Source organism: Ranitomeya variabilis, chromosome 6, assembly GCF_051348905.1.
Source record: "Ranitomeya variabilis isolate aRanVar5 chromosome 6, aRanVar5.hap1, whole genome shotgun sequence".
Lineage (NCBI taxonomy): Eukaryota > Metazoa > Chordata > Amphibia > Anura > Dendrobatidae > Ranitomeya > Ranitomeya variabilis.
The window spans coordinates 336,097,024-336,121,634 of NC_135237.1; the positions used below are offsets into that span (position 1 = coordinate 336,097,024).

The 24,611-nt window shown below is 46.3% G+C and overlaps 1 protein-coding gene across 6 annotated transcripts in view; it reads left to right on the forward strand.

The window, feature by feature from the left end:
* The window catches only part of LOC143782421 (enoyl-CoA hydratase EchA19-like), a 187,109-nt gene that overhangs the window by 71,989 nt on the left and 90,509 nt on the right, over positions 1-24,611 (forward strand). For all 6 annotated transcript variants that reach the window (XM_077269830.1, XM_077269831.1, XM_077269835.1 and 3 more), the window contains one exon: positions 5,579-5,746. In XM_077269830.1, coding sequence (XP_077125945.1) covers positions 5,579-5,746 — 168 coding nt within the window. The remainder of the gene's footprint in view (positions 1-5,578; positions 5,747-24,611) is intronic.

Below are 24,611 nucleotides of genomic sequence, written 5' to 3' on the forward strand. Positions count from 1 at the left end.
TCGCCACAGTCTGGGCAGTAACAGAGCGGTTCAAGCACTACCTGGCCTCAGCAAGATTCACAGTTTTCACGGACAACAATCCGCTGACACACCTGGAGACGGCAAAACTAGGTGCCTTGGAGCAGCGTTGGATGGCCCGGTTGTCCAACTATGAATTCACCATCAAGTACCGTGCAGAACACAAGAATGCAAACGCAGATGCGTTGTCTAGGATGCCCAATTTACCAGAAGTGGGAGAAGATCCGGAAGCACTTAAAGAGATTGAGTTACCAGCCTTCCATCGTCCCGGGGCGACTCGGTTCTCCCATTATGTGAAGAACAAACGCAAAGATAGGCGAGAAGCCACGCTGAACCCATTGCCCCACCATGGATGGGCAGAGATGCAGGATAGCGACCCAGCAGTCCATCTGGTAAAAGAGCTGCTGACGCAAGCCGATTCACACCCTGGTCCAGATGCTCCACAAGAGACTCAACAGCTGTGGAAAGAGGCAAATTGTTTATCTACAACAGTAAGCTGTGCTGGGGAAATCTCGATCCACGCACTCACGAGTTGGTCTGGCAGGTTGTGGTCTCGAGACAAGATGCACCAATGGTCTTGGAAGCGTACCACGATGGAGCAGGACACTTGCGATGGAAGACTTTAGAGATCCTGCTAGGTGGAAGGTTTTACTGGATTGGCATGAGAAAAGCCATTAAAAAGTGGTGCCGAGAGTGTGGCCCATGCAACCTGCGCAGAAAGGACAGTGACAGCCAGAGGGCTCCCTTACAGCCCATAGTAACCAAACAGCGACTTGAATTGGTCGCTCTGGATCATGTGAAGCTAACTCCGAGCTGGTCAGGCTATGTCTATGCTCTTACCATAGTGGACCATTAAGGACCAGACAGCATAGACGGCAGCCAAGGCCTTCCAACAGCACTTTTGTCGACCACACGGTTACCCTGAAAAGGTACTCACCAACCAAGACCCAGCCTTTGAAGCGGAAGTGTTCCAAGAGTTCTGCAACCTGTACGGGTGTAAGAACAACGCCGTATCATCCACAGACCAATGGTATGTGTGAGAAGATGAACCAAGTGATAATCGACCTGTTAAAGACCTTGCCTTTGCACGAGAGAAACTTATGGCCAGAGAAGTTGCCAGACTTGGTAGATTTGTGTAATCACATCCCAGTGAATTCCACCAATTGCACTCCAGCATGCCTGATGAGAGGAAGATCTAGCAAATTACCTGTTGATCTAGACATGGAAGTCTCAACCTCAGATGCAGATTGGGATACTGAGCGACAAAAGAGATACCACCAAGTACAAGAGTGTGTGGAAAGAAGCTTGTCCCAGGCAAGACAAAAACAAGAGAGAAACTACAATCAACGTGCCCCTGCAATTCCCTTGTCACCAGATGAACAAATGTTAAAGCGAAAAAGGAGAATGCATAAACTTGATGACCAGTGGGAAGCAGAACCATATACCATCTTACCATCAAACTTTGATAATATTAAAGTGTGTCTAATACGCAAAGATGGAGGAGAAACCTCGACTGCGGTATCTAGAGATCATCTTAAAATATGCCCTGACAAACTGAGAGACAAGGAAAAAGACCCAAGTACTTCTCAACCTATGAAAGAAGAGGAAAAGAGAATCCATACCGTTTTGGAGATTTTTCCCAGTCTTGGACGCAAGTACATCAAGCCATAGTGATACCTGTTTTGACTTTTCCCCAGTTGGGAATACCAGAGGAAAATGTGAATCAAAACCATCCTGAAGCAGAAGAGACTCTAGACCAGCAGGCTCAAGCAACAGATGTCACACCAGCAGTGGAACCAGAGAATCCACCCTCTATCGGTGAATCTGTCAGACCCATGGTGAGTCTAAGATTTTTGCCCAATTTGCCAATACAATACTGGCCTTTGGAAGGTAATCTTACATGCAACATTTTCTGACTCCAGGCCAGAAGGGGGAGCTCTAAACCCGGTTTAAGGGGAACTTCCCTATATACATCCTGGTCTGGAGGAGGAGTCAGTCTGGTGCAGACACGCAGCGAGTTGGTAGCAGACAGTGAAGGAGCACAGAAGGACTTAGGAGCTAGAGGAGGACTGCTACTGTGTCTCTCTATGCTGAGCACAGAAACCGGGCATCGGGAGCCCGAGGTCGTGAGGAACTACAGGTCCCACGGCAGAACCGGAGGGCAGGAAACTAAAAAGGACTTGCCCACATAATACCAGAGGTGCAGCAGCAATCAGAGCCCGGAGTCACCGTGGACAGAGACTCCAAAGGAACGGCTCAAGTTGCCTACCGTGCAGGTACTGTCCCTGAACAGGGAAGAAAGAGGACCTTGTTAGAGAGCTACAGGCAGCAAGGGACCACAAATCAGCGCATAGTGGAAGGCTCACAAACTGACCTGTCAAGGGGATTTCCACCTGTCTTCGGGCCGCCTGGACTCCATCTTTACCTGTTGCCGGTACTCTGGACTGAGGCTGTTTAACACCAGTAAACCAAGTAAAGGCTGCAATCCCGTGTCCTCCATTTATTTGCTGGCATTCACCATCCCTGCCAAACACACCCGGAGCCCTGGGGACCCCTTTTCACCTGTGGGAAGCGACACCAGCTTTGCTGCAGCACCATCGCCCCCAGAGGACCCCTTTAAGCAGCGTCGGTCACCTCTGACCGAGAACCACAGGTGGCATCACGAACTTTCATTATTTCCACAACTCCTTTTATAGGCCGTCCCTTTTACTTGGGCGACTAGGGCCACAGACCGGGTCGCTGCCACTGTGACCACCCCTTTAATTGTGACCGGACCCGGTACCGAGTATCCCCACTGCCCTGACGGGCGACTCAAACACGGATACTGTTTTGATGTACAAAAGTAGAGAACAGCCAAGGAATGAAGATGGTTAATAGTATGACATCATTAATTCATTAATAAAAAGCATAGCCTAGGAAACACTTAAGACTTCACCACAATACAACACAGACTAAAAATAAACACTACACAGACACCATTATAAAATAATTGAATCACAAATATGTATTAGGAACTCAGAATAGGATTAGAAACTATTATGAAAAGAAAAGCTGATCACTATTAGTCATAGCCAAAAGTGTTGGCACCCTTGAAATTGTTCCAGAAAATGAAGTATTTCTTCCAGAAAATTAGTGCAATTACATTTTGTTATACACCTGTTTAATTTTTGTGTGTAGTTCTACACAAAGGAAATAGAGAAAAATGCAAATTGGACATACGATAATTCCACACAAAACCCCAAAAATGGGCCGGACAAAATTGTTGGCACCCTCAACTTAATAGTTGGTTGCATACCCTTTGGAATAATAATAATAATTTTTATTTATATAGCGCCAACATATTCCGCAGCACTTTACAATTAAGCGGGGACATGTACAAACAATAAATTCGGTACGAGTTAAGACAATTTAAACAGTGACATTAGGAGTGAGGTCCCTGCTCACAAGCTTACAATCTACAAGAAAATGGGGGGACACAATAGGTGAAAAGTGCTTGTTATTTCAGGTCTGGCAATTATAATAAACAGGGATTTTCATATAAAGCTGCATGATCCGGTCATCAGTTCGTGTGTTTAAGTGCAATAGTCAAGTATCAAGTGCAGTTATCATGTGCATGAAGGGTGAGGAGACAGATGAATAGTAGGGTGCAGATTCAGAGTAATATTTGTAGGGAGGGAAGAGGGCAAAGTTAGTTTACTGAGTAGTTGATGTGGTAGGCTTGTTTGAAGAGATGGGTTTTCAAAGCGCGCTTGAATAGGTCGGGGCTAGGTATCAGTCTGATCGTCTGGGGAAGTGCATTCCAGAGAGCAGAGAGAACGGAGGGCACATGTAGGGCGATAGACAGAGATGCGAGAGGAGATATAAGGCGGTGCAGAACTGTGGAGAGCTTTGTGGGTGAGAGAGTTGAGTTTATACTGGACCCTGTAGCGAATGGGTAGCCAGTGTAATGACTGGCACAAGATGGAGGCATCGGTGAAGCGGCTGGACAGAAATATGACTCTGGCTGCAGCATTTAAGATGAATTGGAGAGGAGAAAGTTTGGTAAGAGGGAGACCGATCAGAAGAGAGTTGAAGTAGTCCAGACGAGAATGAATAAGAGCGACAGTAAGAGTCTTAGCAGTTTCAACGGTGAGAAAAGGTCGGATTCTGGAGATGTTTTTAACCCCTTACTGACATCGGACTGTATAGTACGTCCGATGTCAGCTCCCCTGCTTTGATGCAGGGCTCCGCGGTGAGCCCGCATCAAAGCCGGGACATGTCAGCTGTTTTGAACAGCTGACATGTGCCCGCAATAGCGGCAGGTGAAATCGCGATTCACCCGCCGCTATTAACTAGTTAAATGCCGCTGTCAAACGCAGACATTTAACTACCGCATCCGGCCGGGTGGCCGGAAATGACATCATCGCCGACCCCTGTCGCATGATCGGGGGTCGGCGATGTGTCAGGACAGTAACCATAGAGGTCCTTGAGACCTCTATGGTTACTGATCGCCGGTAGCTGTGAGCTTCCCAGTTATGGCTCTGGGAAGGAGGGGAATGAAAAACGAACACGGAAAAACGAAAAATCCCACGGTCATGAAGGGGTTAATGTTTTAGATGTTTTTGGAATAAATAATTGCAATCAATTGCTCCCTATAACCATCAACAAGCTTCTTACAGCTTGCTCATATTTGAAGGGTGCCTTTGCCCAACAGCAATTTTAAGATCTCTCCACAGGTTGCCAATGGGATTTAGATCTGGTTTCATTGCTGGGCACTTCAGAACTCTCCAGCGCTTTGTTTTCATCCATTCCTGGGTGCTTCTTGAAGTATGGTTGATGTCATTGCTGGAAGACCCATGACTTATGACGCAAACTCAGCTTTCTAACACTGAGCAGTACATTGCGACCCAAAATCCTTTGATAATCTTCAAATGACATGATGCCTTGCACACAGTCAAGGCACCCAGTACCAGAGGCAGTAAAACAACCCCAAAACATCTTTGAACCTCCACCATATTTAACTACTGATTGTGGTAGATCAGCTCACTCGGCAACTTATCGAGGTAGTCAAAAGAATGCTTTTCATTTAAATCGTCAGCAGGTTTATTAAAGCGTGCATCATAAACCAGTCCAAAACAAAATAGACATATTCAGTCTTGTTGGCATAAACAAACAGCACTCACTACAGTCCGCCTGCTCAGAAAACAGGGTTAAGCTCTGTTTTAACAAGAGCACAGCTCTGGAAGTCATCTCAATTTCAGAGCACACACACTCAATGAATTCAGAGGCTAAACGTTTTACCTCCTTGGCCGCATCTTAGGGTGGAGATATGGTGAACTGCTGTCCCACTCAACTCTTTAGCGGTTTGCAAAAAACCTGGCCATGTCATGGCCGAATAACCTCTCTCAGCACATAACATGCTGGAGCAAACTTCCAGGTTAATATGTTTCACTGAGGTTATTAGCTTCAGTGATATCTCCCCTCCAGCACATTACCAGTGACCCTCTTACATGATAAAAAAGACAAATGTTTGTGTGCTCACTTTCATTTTATTTTCCTGTAATTTTTTTTTTTTTTGCAGGCAGTATGAATGTAATTACAGAAAGACATGGAACTATTTTAACAATTGGCATTAACAGACCTGAAGCCAGAAATGCTGTAAATCCTGAGACTGCATCCTTGCTTGTCAAGGCATTTGATGAATTTGAGAAGGACCCATCCCTAACAGCAGCTGTTCTCCATGGATTAGGTGAGTGTCAATTTATTAAAACATAAAAATGCCCCATATTGATAAGGGTACAGGATACGGTTTGTTTGTTTGTTTTACTGTGCATCTGTTTTAGTCGGCCCCTCTACAAATTAATTTAGCACTAAGCAGATAGTTGGCGATTGATTTCTAATGTTCCTGTGAAACACAAAGCGCCAAAAATTGCAGTCAAATAGAGTCCAAGTAATGAAAGATAGAAAACACTTTATTAAGTAAAAATACACATAGGTGCACAGTAATGGCAGGCAAGAAATTCCCCTAACAAAGTCCACACCCACAGATCCTATAACCAAGGACTAAACCACAGAGCACTAGTGTTTATTGCAGCGTTGCAACACATATAGGTAATCAGTCCAGATACATTGCAGTGTAGACAAAATTATAAAAATATTGACTGATTACCCATGTGGCCCCAAAGACTCATGTCATAAATATGGTACATACCGCACTATCAAGTCACAGGGGATGTGCACCGTGGGTAATCAGTGGGGAGGACGCGACCACGGTGCACATCCCCTGTGACTTGATAGTGCGGTATGTACCATATTTATGACATGAGTCTTTGGGGCCACATGGGTAATCAGTCAATATTTTTATAATTTTGTCTACACTGCAATGTATCTGGACTGATTACCTATATGTGTTGCAACGCTGCAATAAACACTAGTGCTCTGTGGTTTAGTCCTTGGTTATAGGATCTGTGGGTGTGGACTTTGTTAGGGGAATTTCTTGCCTGCCATTACTGTGCACCTATGTGTATTTTTACTTAATAAAGTGTTTTCTATCTTTCATTACTTGGACTCTATTTGACTGCAATTTTTGGTGCTTTGTGTTTCATATATATATAAGCAGTTGTCCTTTGTGGTCCCCGGTCTGTCCTATCTTTTATGGGTCACTAAATGCTCTATGGGTTTACCTATTAGGACAGACTATGTATGCCACTGAATATTTTCTAATGTTCCTGTAGAAAGTCATTGCAACATTTAGGAAACACTTCTGAGGAGATGGACTTTGAACGTGAGCTACAGGCAAGCTAGGAACTATGTGGTACCCTAATTTTAGGCCACACGGATCAGCAACATTGTGACTTCGCTAATTTAATAGAACATTAATTACATCAGGTAATTTGCAAAAACCCTTGGTAATTTAGAAGGAATTTACAAACTGCACCAACATGTTCAGATTTCAGTCGCTCAGTGAGACTTTGTGCTTAAGACATTTCAAAGGAGGCAACAGACCTCTAGAAACAACCAGCCCTATACAGGAGTGCTGTTCCATGGCCTGAAAAATTGTTTGTGACAAAAAAACAACCATAGATAGGTATGAGCAGACCTATGGAAGCTCTGGTTCTGGTACCTAACCCGAACTTTAGTCCAAAGTTTGGTCCAGGTACCTGAACTGTTCACAAATCCCATTGCAAACAATGGAGACCCGAACTTGGAAAAAAATTACAGTATCTCTCTTTCTTTCTCTCTCTCTTTCTCTTTTTTTCTCTCTTTCTCTCTTCTTTCTCTCTCCTTTCTTTCTCTCTTTTTCTTTCTCTCTCTTTATCTCTTTCTCCTTCTTTCGGTTTGTTTTTCTTTCTCTTGCCCTGGAACTCCAAACTTTGCAACGGACTTCCATGAGAAGTACATGTTCGGCGTTTAGCACTAACTGTCCGGATTGAACCCCAAACTTTTAAGTTAAGGTTCGCTCATCTCTAACCATAGGCAATGGGACAATGATAAGGTTAATAAAAAGTGGCAGTCAGATAAAGCATGTACATGCTGTAGCAAGGTCTAACTGGGGTGTCTGGGGCTCACAGGGGGAAAAGACTCTAGGCACCCACATTACAGCTATATGCAAATATCTGTTAGCCATTATTCCTGTTATAGTGGTGCGTCAACTGTAAAAGACATGCAGCTCCTGCACATTTACTATGCACACATCATAACTGGGATGTACAATTGCGGTAGTTTGCATTAAAGGGTTTCTTTCTAGCTAAAACAAGTTTTAATAATAATGGCACATACAAGGGAAAAATACCGCCATACCGTGACCAGACCACACATTACCACCACATAGTGACTGAATAATACTAAGTACACACCATGACCAAGCCACATATTACCATCACATAGTGATTGAATACTCCAATACTGATCATGAATAAAAACCACAATACTAGCAACAGTGTTATTACCACCAGTGACATTATACACAGGAGCTCGGTATATAGTATAAAGTATAGTGTACAGGTAATACAATGACTCACTTGTGACATAATACACAAAAGCTCTGTGTATAGCTTATAATCTACAAGTAATAAAGGGATCACTGGAAGCATTATAAACATTTAACTGTATATAGCATTCAGTGATCACCAGTGACATTATACACAGGAGCTCTGTATATAGTGTACAGTGATCACCAGTGGTTACAGGAACTGTGTATGCAGAGTAAAATGTGCGTGTATGTGTGATACACAGCACACTGGTGACATCTCTAGGTGAAGTCCTTCATCTTCGCTTTTCTTCATCTGGCACAGTTCGCTATCACTTCTTGGTGCTGGGACTGGTCTCTGCAGGGAATAACACAGTGATATATAGTTGGTCTCTTCTAGAACACATTCACATTCCCCACTTTTTCCTAGACTTCTAGACTATGCCAGATGAAGAAAAAAAAGTGACAAGGTGCATCTCTGCACAGTAACAGGACCTCCCTTTTGTTCCCCCTCCCCACATTGAAAACAGTCTCCTAAAAAGTCAATTATATTTCAGTAGTAATAATGTCACCTATTTGCCCCCTACAGTAATTATGTCGTCCACTTGCCACCATAAATTCATAATATATGTACTTCATTCTGGTTCCCATACAGTAATTAAGCCCCTCATGTTGGTCCCTTTAACCCCTTTCTGACATATGACGTACTATCCCGTCGAGGTGGGGTGGGCCCGTATGATAGTACGCTCACGGGGGGAGCGCGGCCGATCGCGGCCGGGTGTCAGCTGACTATCGCAGCTGACATCCAGCACTATGTTCCAGGAGCGGTCATGGACCGCCCCTGGCACATAACTCCCCGGAACACCGCGATCAAACATGATCGCAGTGTTCCGGTGGTATAGGGAAGCATCGCGCAGGGAGGGGGCTCCGAGGGTCTCCTACCTCCTTCTCCCTGCAGGCCCTGGATCCAAAATGGCCACGGGGCTAAATCCGGGTCCTGCAGGGAGGTGGCTTACCAGCGCCTGCTCAGAGCAAGCGCTGGTAAGCCTGCAGCTCTGCCTGTCAGTCAGTGCTGTGCAAAGTGTCAGATCAGCGATCTGACACTATAACATGATGTCCCTCCCAGGGGCAATGTTATAGTGTAAAAAAAAATATTCAGATGTGTAAAAAAAAAAAAAAAATTCCTAAATAAAGAAAAAAAAAATATTGTTCCCATAAATACATTTATCTACATTATAAAATCAAACAATAATAAAACTACACATATTTAGTATCGCCGCGTCCGTAACAACCCCACCTATAAAACTGTCCTGCTAGTTAACCACTCCAGTGAACGCGGTAAAAAACAAAACAAAAAAAACGAGGGAAAAAACAACGCTTTATTATCATACCGCCAAACAAAAAGTGGAATAACACGCGATCAAAAATACGGATATAAATTACCATGGTACCGCTGAAAACATCATCTTGTCCCGCAAAAAACGAGCCGCCATACAGCATCATCAAAGAAAAAATAAAAAAGTTATAGTCCTCAGAATAAAGCGATGCAAAATTATTTTTTATATAAAAGTTTTTATCGTATAAAGGCACCAAAACATAAAAAAATGATATAAATGAGGTATCCCTGTAATCGTACTAACCCGAAGAATAAAGCTGCTTTATCAATTTTACGAAACGCGGAACGGTATAAACGCCCCCCCCCCCCCCCCCCCAAAGAAATTCTTTAGTAGCTGGTTTTTGGTCATTCTGCCTCACAAAAATCGGAATAAAAAGCGATCAAAAATGTCACATGCCCAAAAATGGTACCAATAAAAACGTCAACTCGTCCCGAAAAAAACAAGACCTCACATGACTCTGTGGACCAAAATATGGAAAAATTATAGCTCTCAAAATGTGGAGACGCAAAAACTATTTTTTGCATTAAAAAGCGTCTTTTAGTGTGTGACAGCTGCCAATCATAAAAATCTGCTAAAAAAAACCCTATAAAAGTAAATCAAACCCCCCTTCAACCCCCCCGTAGTTAGGGAATAATAATAAAATTAAAAAAATGTATATATTTCCATTTTCCCGTTAGGGTTGGGGCTAGAGTTCGGGTTGGGGCTAGGGTTAGGGCTAGGGTTGGGGCTAGGGTTGGGGCTAGGGTTAGGGTTGGGGCTAGGGTTAGGACTAGGGTTAGAGCTAGGGTTAGGGTTAGAGTTGGGGCTAGGGTTATGGTTGGGGTTAGGGCTTCAGTTAGGGTTGGGGCTAAAGTTAGGGTTGGGGCTAAATTTAGGGTTAGAGTTGGGGCTAAAGTTAGGGTTAGGGTTTGGATTACATTTACTGTTGGGATTAGGGTTAGGGGTTGTCAGGATTAGGGGTGTGGTTAGGGTTATGGTGGGGATTATTGTTAGGGGTGTGTTGGATTTAGGTGTGTGGTTAGGGTTTGGATTAGGGGTGTGGTTAGGGTTATGAGTAGAGTTGAGATTAGGGTTAGGGTTGTGTTTTGGTTAGGGTTTCAGTTAGAATTGGGGGTCTCCACTGTTTAGGCACATCAAGGGCTCTCCAAACGCGACATGGCGTCCGATCTCAATTCCAGCCAACTATGCGTTGAAAAAGTAAAACAGTGCTCATTCCTTTCCGAGCTCTCCCGTGCGTTCAAACAGGGGTTTACCACAACATATGGGGTATCAGCGTACTCAGGACAACTTTTGGGGTCCAATTTCTCTTTGTTACCCTTGGGAAAATAAAAATTTGGGGGGCTAAAAAACCCTTTTTTTGGGAAAAAATGATTTTTTTATTTTCACGGCTCTGCGTTAAAAACTGTAGTGAAACACTTGGGGGTTCAAATCTCTCACAACACAACTAGATAAGTTCCTTGGGGGGGTCTAGTTTCCAATATGGGGTCACTTGTGGGGGTTTCTACTGTTTCGGTACATTAGGGGCTCAGCAAACACAATGTGATGCCTGCAGACCATCTAAGTCTGCATTCCAAACGGCGCTCCTTCCCTTCCGAGCTCTGCCATGCGCCCAAACGATAGTTCCTCCGCACATATGGGGTATCTGCATACTCAGGACAAATTGGACAACAACTTTTGGGGTCCAATTTCTCCTGTTACCTTTGGAAAAATACAAAACTGGGGGCTAGAAAATAACTTTTGTGAAAAAAAAGAAGAATTTTTATTTTCACGGCTCTGCGTGTAGTGAAACACTTGGGGGTTCAATGCTCTCACAACACATCTAGATAAGTTCCTTAGGGGGTCTACTTTCCAAAATGGTGTCACTTGTGGTGGTTTCAATGTTTAGGCACATCAGGGGCTCTCCAAACGCAACATGGCGTCCCATCTCAATTCCAGTCAATTTTGCATTGAGAAGTCAAACGGCGCTCCTTCCCTTCCGAGCTCTGCCATGCGCCCAAACGGTGGTTTACCCCCACATATGGGGTATTGGCGTACTCAGGACAAATTGGACAACAACTTTTGGGGTCCATTTTCTCCTGTTGCCCTTGGTAGAATAAAACAAATTGGAGCTGAAGTAAATTTTTTGTGAAAAAAAGTTAAATGTTCATTTTTTTTTTTAAACATTCCAAAAATTCCTTTGAAACACCTGAAGGGTTAATAAACTTCTTGAATGTGGTTTTGAGCACCTTGAGGGGTGCAGTTTTAAGAATGGTGTCACACTTGGGTATTTTCTATTATATGGATATAGATATTCTATCAAAATGACTTCAAATGTGATGTGGTCCCTAAAAAAAAAATGGTGTTGTAAAAACGAGAAATTGCTGGTCAACTTTTAACCCTTATAACTCCCTAACAAAAAAAAATGTTGTTCCAAAATTGTGCTGATGTAAAGTAGACATGTGGGAAATGTTACTTATTAAGTATTTTATGTGACATCTCTGTGATTTAAGAGCATAAAAATTCAAAGTTGGAAAATTGCTAAATTTTCAAAATTTTCGCCAAATTTCCGTTTTTTTCACAAATAAATGCAAGTAATATCAAAGAAATTTTGCTACTGTCATGAAGTACAATATGTCACGAGAAAACAATGTCAGAATCATCAGGATCCGTTGAAGCGTTCCAGAGTTATAACCTCATAAAGGGTCAGTGGTCAGAATTGTAAAAATTGGCCCAGTCATTAACGTGCAAACCACCCTTGGGGGTTAAGGGGTTACAGTAATTAATCATTTGCAAACATAAAGAAACAGAATAGGTCTTAAGAACGGGGATCACCACACGTTTGGATATGGCAAACAATCAAACACAACTTTATTTATGTATAAATATACAAACATGCCTGCAGGCTTTAGCCTTATCAGGGGCTATCTGTATAGGGTCTATATGTATTCCATTTTTAAATGTTTTTAATGTTTGTGTTTTGCCTCATGTTTGTATATTTATACATAAAGTTGTGTTTGATTGTTTGCCATATCCAAACGTGTGGTGATCCCCGTTCTTAAGACCTATTCTGTTTCTTTATGTTTTACTATTGGTCTTTCTACAGGTCTTGGTGTATATCCCACTGACCGTGGTGCCCCCAAAATTCTTATATATATAATTAATCATTTTTCCCATCTTGGGCCCTTATGTCCCTTGGCCTGGCTGGCCCTTATGTGGCATCCACAGAAGAGAAAGGCCACGTTCACACGCTGCGGGTTCCTCTGCGGGTTAATCCCGCAGCGGAATTGATAAATCTGCAGGGCAAACCCGCTGCGGTTATCCCTGCAGATTTATTGCGGTTTGTTCCGCGGTTTCCGCTGCGGGATTACTGCTGTACTATTGATGCTGCATATGCAGCAATATGCAGCATCAATAGTAATGTAAAAAATAATAAAAATTGACTATACTCACCCTCTGACGTCGCGATCTCCCCGGCGCTGCAAGCGGCTGTGCCGACAAGGACCTTCGTGACGTCACGGTCATGTGACCGCGGCGTCATCACGGTCATGTGACCGTGACGTCACCACAGGTCCTGTTCGGCACAGCAACTGAGACCGGACGCCGCGGGCAGCGCTGAGAGGTGAGTATAGCATGATTTTTTATTTTAATTCTTTTTTTTACACCCAAATATGGTTCCCAGGGCCTGGAGGAGAGTCTCCTCTCCTCCACCCCGGGTACCATCGGCACATTATCCGCTTAACTTCCCGCAACGTGGGCACAGCCCCATGCGGGAAGTTAGCGGTTCAATGCATTTCTATGGGTGCAGAATCGCTGCGATTCTGCACCAAGAAGTGACATGGTCCTTCTTTTTTTCTGCAGAAAATCCGCGCGGATTTTCCACAGAAAAAAAGGATCGTCGGCACAGCGGGTTTTGTTTTCCATTAGGTTACATTGTACTGTAACCTACATGGAAAAAGGATGCGGACCCGCAGCTGCAAAACAGCTGCGGGTCCGCAGCAAAACCCGCAGCGTGTGAACATAGCCAAAAAAAGATTACTCTCCCCTGCCTGTGCTCCAGCGCTGTGTCTTCTGCTTGCAGATCCGGTGCGCTCATGCTAAAATAGCTGCCGACCTAGCAGAGGCAGGCGGTTCATGCGAGTGCGCCTTTTAGCCAGTCTTCATGTGTCACTTGCGACAGGCACACATGCGTCAGCTGCCGACTTCTTTAACTATTGCAGTGGGGCAATACATTTCAACTGAATGTGTGTCCTTTGGCGCATATTCAGTTGAAACCAGTGGGCCCCCTGTATGTCCTGCTCGGGGGCCCACCGTGGAATGCACCGGTGTGTGCTGGGCCAGTTCGACCCTGTGCTGTGGGGAATATTCATGCAGGCTATTACTTAATACATGAGTGAAAAGGACACTTGAATCATAAAAAAATGTATATTGTGCTTCTTTATTATTTCCTCCTATTCTTAGTTTCACGCATCTTCTTTTTGGTACCTGTGCTATCCATTATTTTTACAGATAAGTACAGACCTATTGCAATCAATGTGCAGTTACATACGTCCTAATTTATTAAGGACCAATTGTCTGAAAAAAGAAAATTGAGACTTATTCTACTTTAATATGTGTTATGGATCAAACTTGGCAATGTTAGTCAATGGCCCGAAAAGGAAAATGCATGGTACATAGATGACATCCATGTGCTGTCCAGATTTCACTGTTTAATGGGTAGGGGAAGCCAAGTTTTCTTTTCTTTCATACACTAAAAATGGATGCAACAGGGATTGAAAAAACTCAAACGCAGATAATAAAACAGTGAAAAAAACACTGACTATTTTTCACATATGAAAAAACCCTGATATGTGAAACTGGTCTAAGTCTATATGCATACTGTGTCTGCTAGACACCACCGAGTATTCACAGGCAAAGCCACTTCAGGAGAGTGCCGGCTGTCATTTTCCTGATCAGGCTTCCCCAGCAGTTTTGCTGGCATTCTCACAGCGGCTCCACCACCGGCGTCTATTACTCTATACTGTGAGGTTTATAGAGCTGATGGCTTCTCAGCGGAAGCCCCCAAAGAATGAGCATGTCACTTCTTTGACCGCTTCTAAAGCAGTTAACAGACCTGACGTGAGGCAGGACATATGCACAGCAGCGTCATTTCTACATTGCTGTGCATCATGTTCATTTTATTAGACGATTGAGGTTTATAGAGCTGATGGCTTCTCAGCGGAAGCCCCCAAAGAATGAGCATGTCACTTCTTTGACCGCTTCTAAAGCAGTTAACAGACCTGACGTGAGGCAGGACATATGCACAGCAGCGTCATTTCTACATTGCTGTGCATCATGTTCATTTTATTAGACGATTATACAGGGCTTTTTCAGGCTGACTCCACCTGAAAGACGTCAGATGCAAATACTTTTAGTATGCAGGCTTTACAGAGAAGTCAAAGCTGTAAAACTTTTGTGCAACAGCAATTCACAGACAAGTGGCACACGCATCTTCAGACCCTTGACTTGTCTGGGACCTGTTGTTGTGTGACCAGTGTTGCTGGGTAATTACTATTTATGAAAGTTAGAAATCATTTAAGTACATTGTAAAAAGGACGTAGCTGCAAATAGAGATGACACCTACAAAAGTCAGAGTAGGTAAAAAATATAATCAATTATTTGCATAATTCACTTCCAAAGAGGAGCTCAAATGGAATAAGGAGGTCCAGTGTGTTGATACTGGCGCTATAATAGTTCATCAATTATACTTTCGACCAGTTAGTAGAATGTAAAACAGCAGGCTGTCAGCACATATATAAAGGCTGCTTGAATGTATTTTAATCTTCAAAGACAAGTGTAGGGTTTGCGGGTTTGGGTGACCATAACCTCTAACATTTATCTAAAATCACCGTTCGATTCAGTAACAACTGTTACAAAGCACACCCAGGTATCTTGCTTTACGTGATCTGATATGGCAAGATAATCCCAATCAGGTCTATATCACAGATTCTTTAGGATGAGGCGTAGAGGCATTGTCTCACAGGAGAAAAGATAGAATTGTCGTGGGCCACCTGGGAGGCGCCATATGTTGCAGAAGGGCCACCTGGGGCATGTAGTCCCACGGCCAGCAGATACTAATGTCACGGTAGCTGTAGTGGGTCGCTGGACCCCTCAACACTTCCCTCGTGTCCACAACAATTGTCAATAGCAGGAGGTGGCACTTGCGGATGGTATAGGACCCCCGGGGGCACTACTGTAGCGGTGGTGTCTGGGTGCAGGTTTTGGAGCGCCCATGGTGTTTGTGCAATCTCAAGCAGCCAGACACACAGGTGAATTTGTAAACATAACAATTTTACTGAAAGAGGTAAGGGTATGTGCACACGTTGCGGTTTTTGCTGCGGATCCGCAGCATTTTTGACGCTGCGGATCCGCAGCAGTTTTCCATATGGTGTACAGTACAATGTTAACCTATGGAAAACAAAAAACGCTGTGCACATGCTGCGGAAAAATACGCGCGGAATCGCTGCGTTTTTTTCCCCGCAGCATGTCAATTCTTTGTGCGGAATCCGCAGCGGTTTGACACCTGCTCCATATTAAAAAACCGCAGGTGTAAAACCGCAGCAGAATCCACACAAGAACCGCGGTAAATCCGTGATAAATCTGCAGGAAAAACGCAGTGTTTTTGCCCTGCGGATTTATCAAAATCAGTGCGGAAAAATCCGCACACCAGGACGCAGCGTGTACACATACCCTAACAGGGTACAGTCTCTCTCTTAAAGGCAAAGTTTGCGGTATATTGAGCATATGAAAGTAATGATTCTCTCCTCATGAGACAAGCGAGGTTATGGCCTCTCAGAGCGGCTGGAGCAGAGTTCTCTTCACTTCCTATTAGAGAACGTGCTATGCAGTTGAAGAAATATTACACTGATGGAGGGACCTTCACAGATTGGCTCTCTGTGGAAACACACTAAAGCGTGGAAGTGCTCAGTTTTGAGCCTACCGTTCCCTATAGCAGGGGGTAGGTTAAAGGGAACCTGTCACCTCCAAAATCGAAGGTGAGCTAAGCCCACCAGCATCAGGGGCTTATCTACAGCATTCTGTAATGCTGTAGATAAGCCCCCGATGTATCCTGAAAGATGAGAAAAAGAGGTTAGATTATACTCACCCAGGGGCGGTCCCGCTGCGGTCTGGTCTGATAGGGGTCGCGGTCCGGGGCCTCCCATCTTCATACGATGACGTCCTCTTCTTGTAGTCACGCTCCGGTGCAGGCGTACTTTGTCTGCCCTGTTGAGGGAAGAGCAAAGTACTGCAGCGCGCAGGTGCCGGGAAAGGTCAGAGAGGCCCGGCGCCTGCGCACTGCAATACTTTGCTCTGCCCTCAACAGGACAGACAAAGTACGCCTGCACCGGAGCCGCAGCGTGAATACAAGAAGAGGACGTCATCGTAAGAAGATGGGAGGCCCCGGACCGCAACCCCCATCGTACTGGGACAGCCCCTGCGTGAGTATAATCTAACCTCTTTTTCTCATCTTTCAGGATACATCGGGGGCTTATCTACAGCATTACAGAATGCTGTAGATAAGCCCCTGATGCTGGTGGGCTTAGCTCACCTTCGATTTTAGGGGTGACAGGTTTCTTTTAAACAAAGTTGGTGGCGTGGCAGCCATGTGGATCTGATCCTGGCTAGAAGCAAACAGGATAACCAGCATGCAGGAGAGCACATATGCATCATTATCTCTCCTGACTAGAAGACTTCACTCCTTTGTGGAGGAGAATATATGGAGAAAGATGTCCCCTCAGCATGGACTCACATGGAAATCTATGCTGGAAGCAGTAGTGTTTGCTCCCTCAGGCAGAACTGTAATTTACCTCAGGAAGTGTGAGTCCTGAGCTGGGAGTTACCTGGGAAGTCTGTGTGAGTCCTGAGCTGGGAGGCTCCTCCCAGCCGTTTCTATGACAGCTTGTTGTGAGGAGAATAATCACTTCGCTATCATGTTCACATTGGCCTGTAGATGGCAGCAAAGCACATTTATGAGTCGGTATACAATGCAATGTATTACATTTTCTAACTCGCAGTGCCCAGACTAAGGCTACTTTCACACTAGCGTCGGGCTCGGCCCGTCGCTGTGCGTCGGGCCGACGTTCCCGACGCTAGCGTTGTCTCCGCCGCACAACGGGGGCAGCGGATGCATTTTTCCAGCGCATCCGCTGCCCCATTGTGAGGTGCGGGGAAGTGCGGGGAGGTGGGGGCGGAGTTCCGGCCGCGCATGCGCGGTCGGAAAAAGCGGACCGTCGTGAGCAAAAAAACGTTACATGTAGCGTTTTTTGCTCCCGACGGTCCGCCACTGCACGACGCATCCGTCGCACGACGGGTGCGACGTGTGGCAATCCGTCACAATGCGTCGCTTAATGTTAATCAATGGTGAAAAAACGCATCCTGCAAACACTTTTGCAGGATGCGTTTTTTCGGCAAAACGACGCATTGTGACGGAATGCAGTTAACACTAGTGTGAAAGTAGCCTAATTCTGACGCACTGGAACAAATCTACTGCCACACTACAACTGCCTCATTCAGCAGCAGTAGAGTGGGTGCTGGGATACCACAGAATGATACAGCTCTGGCAAAAGTTAAGAGACCACTGCAAAATGTTCAGTTTATCTGATTTTTCTCTTTATAGGTATATTTTTGAGTAAAATGTAAATTGTTCTTTTAGTCTATAAACTTCTGACAACATGTCTCTGAATTTCCAAGCAATAATTTTTGTATTTTTTTTTCTGACAAAGAAAAATGGTCAAATTTTTTTTGAAAAAAACAGTGCTTTCAGACCTCAAATAATGCAAAGGAAACAAGCTCATAATCATTTAGAAATACTAATGTTTTAACTCAGGAAGTGTTCAGAAATCAATATTTTGTGGAATAACCATGATTTTTAATCACAGCTTTCATGCGTCTTGGCATGCTGTCCACCAGTCATTCACACTACTTCTGGGGCAAATATTTAATCAGTTCTTTTTTGTTTGATGGCTTGTGACTAGTGTTGAGCATTCCGATACCGCAAGTATCGGGTATCGGCCGATACTTGCGGTATCGGAAATTCCGATACCGGGATTCCGATACTTGCCGCGTATCGGATACCGGAATCGGAAGTTCCAAGATTCAAAATGCAGAAATTCAGCCAATGAGAATGATTCCAAGTGTGGGCACATCCTGTTTAGCATGGAGGGCATGAAACTACTGGCAAGGCTGTGATTGGCTGCTGAAATGATGTCATGCTGCAGTTTAAAAGTCGCTGGCGCCATTTTGCGATCACTCTGCTGTGAATTCAGTTAGTGACAGGACGCTGTTTGCTGACTGAGGGACAGTTTAGAGATAGCGATTTGCTTCTTTGTGCTTTCCAAAGGCTAATTTAGCAACCGCTGTGTTCACCTACTATTCACCTTGCTTTTGCCTTGTAGCGCTGTTTTCACAGCGATCTGCAAGGTCTGTGTGTGTGTGTGTGTGAGTGCAGCCCACTCTCTAGTCTGAGTGCAGCCACATAGGCCATCCATAGCTGGTTGTATTCAGTTCAGGGAAGGTGGTTCATTGCCTCATACTGTTCTTTTTTTTTTTTTTTCAAGTAGTGTAGTCTGCTGCTAATTTATTCAAAAAAATCCTATTAGTGTCTTTCCACCCGTCTCCAGCTAATTTGTGGAAAAACACTACATAGGATAAAGTAGAGGAGGGTTTTTGGGCCTTGCAGTGCCGTTTACGGCTGTCTGCACGGTCTCCGTGTGACTGCAGCTCGCCCTGTAGTCTGTGAGCAGCCATAGCCTGGTTGTCTCCAGCTCAGGGTTGTTCACTGCGTCATACCGCCAAATCAATTTTAATTTTTTTTCAAGTAGTGTAGTCTGCTGCTAATTTATTTAAAAAAATCCTATTAGTGTCTTTCCACCCGTCTCCAGCTAATTTGTGGAAAAACACTACATAGGATAAAGTAGAGGAGGGTTTTTGGGCCTTGCAGCGCCGTTTACGGCTGTCTGCACGGTCTCCGTGTGATTGCAGCTCGCCCTGTAGTCTGTGAGCAGCCATAGCCTGGTTGTCTCCAGCTCAGGGTTGTTCACTGCGTCATACCGCCAAATCAATTTTAATTTTTTTTCAAGTAGTGTAGTCTGCTGCTAATTTATTTAAAAAAATCCTATTAGTGTCTTTCCACCCGTCTCCAGCTAATTTGTGGAAAAACACTACATAGGATAAAGTAGAGGAGGGTTTTTGGGCCTTGCAGCGCCGTTTACGGCTGTCTGCACGGTCTCCGTGTGATTGCAGCTCGCCCTGTAGTCTGTGAGCAGCCATAGCCTGGTTGTCTCCAGCTCTGGGTTGTTCACTGCGTCATACCGCCAAATCAATTTTCTTTTTTTTTCAAGTAGTGTAGGTTGCTGCTAATTTATTTAAAAAAATCCTATTAGTGTCTTTCCACCCGTCTCCAGCTAACTTGTGGAAAAACACTACATAGGATAACGTAGAGGAGGGTTTTTGGGCCTTGCAGCGCCGTTTACGTCTGTCTGCACGGTCTCCGTGTGACTGCAGCTCTATCTGTTGTCAGTTCAGCCCCCAAAAAAGAAATAAATAATAAAGTTCACCAAACACACCAGTTACACCACTTTACATTTGTGTAGGCCACATTAGCTCATATTAAAGTCTAGTCCACACTTTAGAAAATTAGTGTTTCTTATACCTGTTAGGAGGAGTTGCTCAGGAATAAGCACACAAATCCGTTAGTACTTTTCTGCTTATCTTTATCAGTCAACCAAGATGAAGAAGGCAGTGAGTAAGGCACGTGGGCGTGGGCGCGGAGCAGGGAGGGGACGTGGGGATTCTGTGCCTGCTGCGGGCACCGGTGACTCATCAGCACCCACTTTCACCAGGCAACAGTCGTTCATGCGCAGCTTTGTGTCAGAGCGCCGTACACCGCTGCTGCGTCAAGAACAAATTGAAGCTGTTGTCGGATGGATGGCAGCTAATGCATCAACTTCCATTAGTGCCACATCCTCTCAGACACAGAGCACTGGAGAGCAGCCATCTGTCTCTTCACCACCTGCCAAATTGCCCAGGCAGACAGAGAGCCCAGGACAGGAGCCGTCTCTACTTCTGTTCTCTGAATCTCTTGGCTTGGAAACAGGGGGCCAGCCAAGCAGCATTGGAGAAATGGAAGAAGAGGCAGGGTGCAGTGATGCCCAACAGCTTTTTCTGTCTTCCTCTGAAGAGGCGGGTGGGCCAGTGGCTCCGGTCACCACATCGCAGGCCGCATCAGCTGATGATGACACTCAGGTGCCACTTACTGGTGCGTGCTCTGCTGCTGAGACTACCCAGGAGGAGCAGTTGGGGGCAGAGGGTAGTGTAGATGATGAGGTCCTCGACCCATCTTGGCGTGAGGGACAGGAAGGTGGTGGGAGCAGCTCTGAGGAAGAGATTCCCCGTACGGCCCAAAGAGGGAGAGGGAGGGGGAAGACTGCGGATCCTGCAGCCTCCGCTTTGGCACCCGTTAGGAGCATGTCTCTTCCAAAAGCCAAAAAGGGCGCTCCCAAGACTTGCAGTGCCTGGTCCTTTTTTGACACAGTTGCAGATGACATTTGCTATGTCAGATGCAAGGTGTGTCATCAAAAAGTCAAAAGAGGGAAAAATGTCAGCAACCTCAATACCTCCAACATGTGGAAACATGTGCGCAACAGGCACCCGGCGGAGTTAGAAAAACACACTGAAGAGGTAGGCCAACCAACAGCGGCAGCTACCACCTCTTCAGCTCGTGTTGCCTCTTCCTCTAGCTCACACGCAGCTGGTTCGGCTTCCTCCCAGGATCGCCGTGGAAGAACCTCTGGCCCTGTTGTCCAGAGACCCGCTGTAATTCCACCCGCAGCACCACTTTCCCAGTCATCCACACACTCCCAGCCCAGTCTACAGCCATCGGTAGTACAGGCATGGGAGAAAAGGCGGCCTTTCTCGTCAAACCACCCACGAGCACAGGCTCTGACTGCAGGCATTGCCAAACTTCTGTCACTGGAAATGCTGTCATTCAGGCTGGTGGAGACTGACAGCTTCCGTGACTTGATGTCATTGGCAGTCCCACAGTACAATGTGCCCAGCCGCTTTTACTTCAGCAGGCAAGCCGTCCGTGCCCTGCACAAGCATGTGGAGGGACACATAAAACACGCGCTACTGAACGCCGTCAGTAGCAAGGTCCACCTCACCACCGATGCGTGGACCAGTCAACATGGACAGGGGCGATACCTTTCCCTCACTGCCCATTGGGTTAATGTCGTTGAGCCGGGTACAGACCGTGCGAGTGGCGCAGGACGTGTCCTGCCCACTCCAAGGATTGCAGGAATCCATTCTGTACGCATTGACTCCTCCTCTTACACCAGTTCCTCAGAATCATCGCTGCAGGAGCCGTCACAGTCCACCTCCACATGGACCCGTGATGAACGTGTACCTGTTACGACCGACATGAGCACAGCCGTAGCCAAACGTCAACAGGCCGTGTTGAAATTAATTTTTTTGGGGAATCGTAGCCACACAGCGCAGGAGCTCTGGAATGCCATCAAGCAGGAGAGCGATGTGTGGTTTGTGCCAGCGAATCTCCAGCCAGGCATGGTAGTGTGTGATAATGGCCGAAATCTGGTGGCAGCTCTGGGCCTCGGCAACCTCACTCACATCCCATGTCTGGCACATGTGCTCAATTTGGTCGTGCAGAGCTTTTTGAGGGACTATCCGGATCTTGATGCACTGCTGCACAAGGTCCGCCTAGAGTGTGCTCACTTGCGGCGTTCCAGCACGGCAAAAGCGCGCATTGCGGCTCTGCAGCGCCGACACCGCCTGCCGGAACATCGCATCATATGTGACCTACCTACCAGGTGGAATTCCACGTTACATATGTTGGAGCGGTTGTGTGAGCAGCAGCAAGCTGTAATGGAGTACCAGCTGCTTCAGGCGCAAAAAAGTCGCAGTCAGCGCCGTACAGACTTCACAACCACAGAGTGGGCCACTATGAATGACGTCTGCCAGGTTTTGCGTCCCTTTGATTATTCCACGCGGATGGCGAGTGCAGATGATGCACTAGTCAGCATGACTGTCCCCCTTATCTGCCTGCTTGAAAAATCACTGCAAGCGCTAAGGGATGATGTTGTGGAAGAGGTGGAGGATGAGGATTCACCATTTCCATCATCTTCTGGACAGTCAGCGCCACGTGGTTCCTCACAAACGCGTAGGCAGGGGACAGTTTGTGAGGAGGATGAGGAGGAGTCAATGGAGGAGGAAGACGTCCGTCCAGAGGAGGGAGTTACCGAATTGTCCAGTACTCAGTGTGTACAGCGAGGGTGGGGTGATGACGAGCAGGCAGAGATCACGCCTCCAGCAGGGGACAGCGTTTCTTGGGCAGTTGGCAGTCTGCAGCACATGGTGGATTACATGCTGCAGTGCCTGAGAAACGACCGCCGCATCGCCCACATTCTCAACATGTCTGATTATTGGGTGTTCACCCTCCTCGATCCTCGCTACCGGGACAACGTAGAAAGCCTCATCACACCGTTGAACCGGGAGCGAAAAATGCGGGAGTACCAAGACACACTGGTCAATTCCATCATCTTCTCCATTCCAACTGAGAGAAGTTCTGCTAGTGCATTCCAAAGCAGCTCAGTGCGTCCAGGCAGTGGTGGAGGCTCTGCACAAAGAGGGAACAGAAGCAGTGCCTCTGCCCAAGTCAAGACCAGTATGGCCCAACTGTGGCACAGTTTTCTGTGCCCCCCACAAAAGTCTACACCATCACAGACGGCTCCAGTCAGCAGGAGGCAACGGTTCCGTCAGATGGTGACAGACTACATGTCTTGCCCTCTTGCTGTACTCCCAGACGGCTCTTCCCCTTTCAAGTTTTGGGTCTCAAAGCTGGATACATGGCCAGAGCTAAGCCAGTATGCATTGGAGGTGCTGTCTTGCCCTGCGGCCAGTGTATTATCGGAACGTGTCTTTAGTGCTGCAGGTGGTGTACTAACTGACCGTCGCATGCGACTATCCTCCGATAACGTTGACCGGCTTACTTTCCTGAAAATGAACAAGGCCTGGATCTCGCAGGAATTTGCCACTCCTCCTCCTGATTAAATAATTAGGTCACTGTATACGTTATCCAGGTCTCCTGTTGTGTTCATCTTTCTACCACCTGAACTTAAATTCCTGGGCTCCAACACCGCCAGTTGAGGCTCAGAAGTGCCGTCTGCACAGTCAAAACATACGACCCAGTGTTATTGGGTTTCAGTAATGTCAGCTGATCCCCAGCTGTGTAGCCGGCAATGTGTCATGCGACCGCCACGCTGACACAACAACTGAAATGTAAGGGAATCTGTCCCCCCCCCCAAGGCGTTTGTTACTGAAAGAGCCACTTGTGCAGCAGTAATGCTGCACAAGGAAAAGGTAGCTATTTTTGTTTAGCACCTTGCACACGCAGAACTTAACACTTATAAAATGTGTCCACTGATACCGTAACACCGTCCCGAAGGTGGGACTTTCCTTCGTAATGTGACGCAGCACAGCCGTCATTCCTACCCCCCGGCGCCGCGCACCCGCTCCTCAGCGTTGTTTGATTCCGTCCCGGAGCCTGCGCTGTTATGTTATCCCGTGGCCAGGCACACTTAGCGCTGCCCGTCTTCTGGCATCATTTGGTGTCAGGATGGCTGCGCCTGTGCGGCCGCGCTGGCAGAGAGCCCGCCTCGCAGTGTCTTCTGATTTAATCCCACTGGGGGCCTGGGATCCATGGACATGCGCAGTGCATATCTGAACCTCCACCTCTCACTCATCTCCCTATGGCTTCTTCAGACTGTTTGGTGTCAGCTGGTCCCTAATAGCATGCCACGGCCGTGACACCGCACAGTCTTAAGAAGCCGTAGGGAGGGGAGTGAGAGGCGAGGATATGCACTGCGCATGTCCATGGATCCCAGGCCCCCAGTGGGATTAAATCAGAAGACACTGCGAGGCGGGCTCTCGGCCAGCGCGGCCGCACAGGCGCAGCCATCCTGACACCAAATGATGCCAGAAGACGGGCAGCGCTAAGTGTGCCTGGCCACGGGATAACATAACAGCGCAGGCTCCGGGACGGAATCAAACAACGCTGAGGAGCCGGTGCGCGTCGCCGGGGGGGTAGGAATGACGGCTGTGCTGCGTCACATTACGAAGGAAAGTCCCACCTCCAGGACGGTTTTACGGTTGCAGGGGACACATTTTATAAGTGTTTAGTTCTGTGTTTGCAAGGAGCATGATGAAAAGAGCCACCTTTT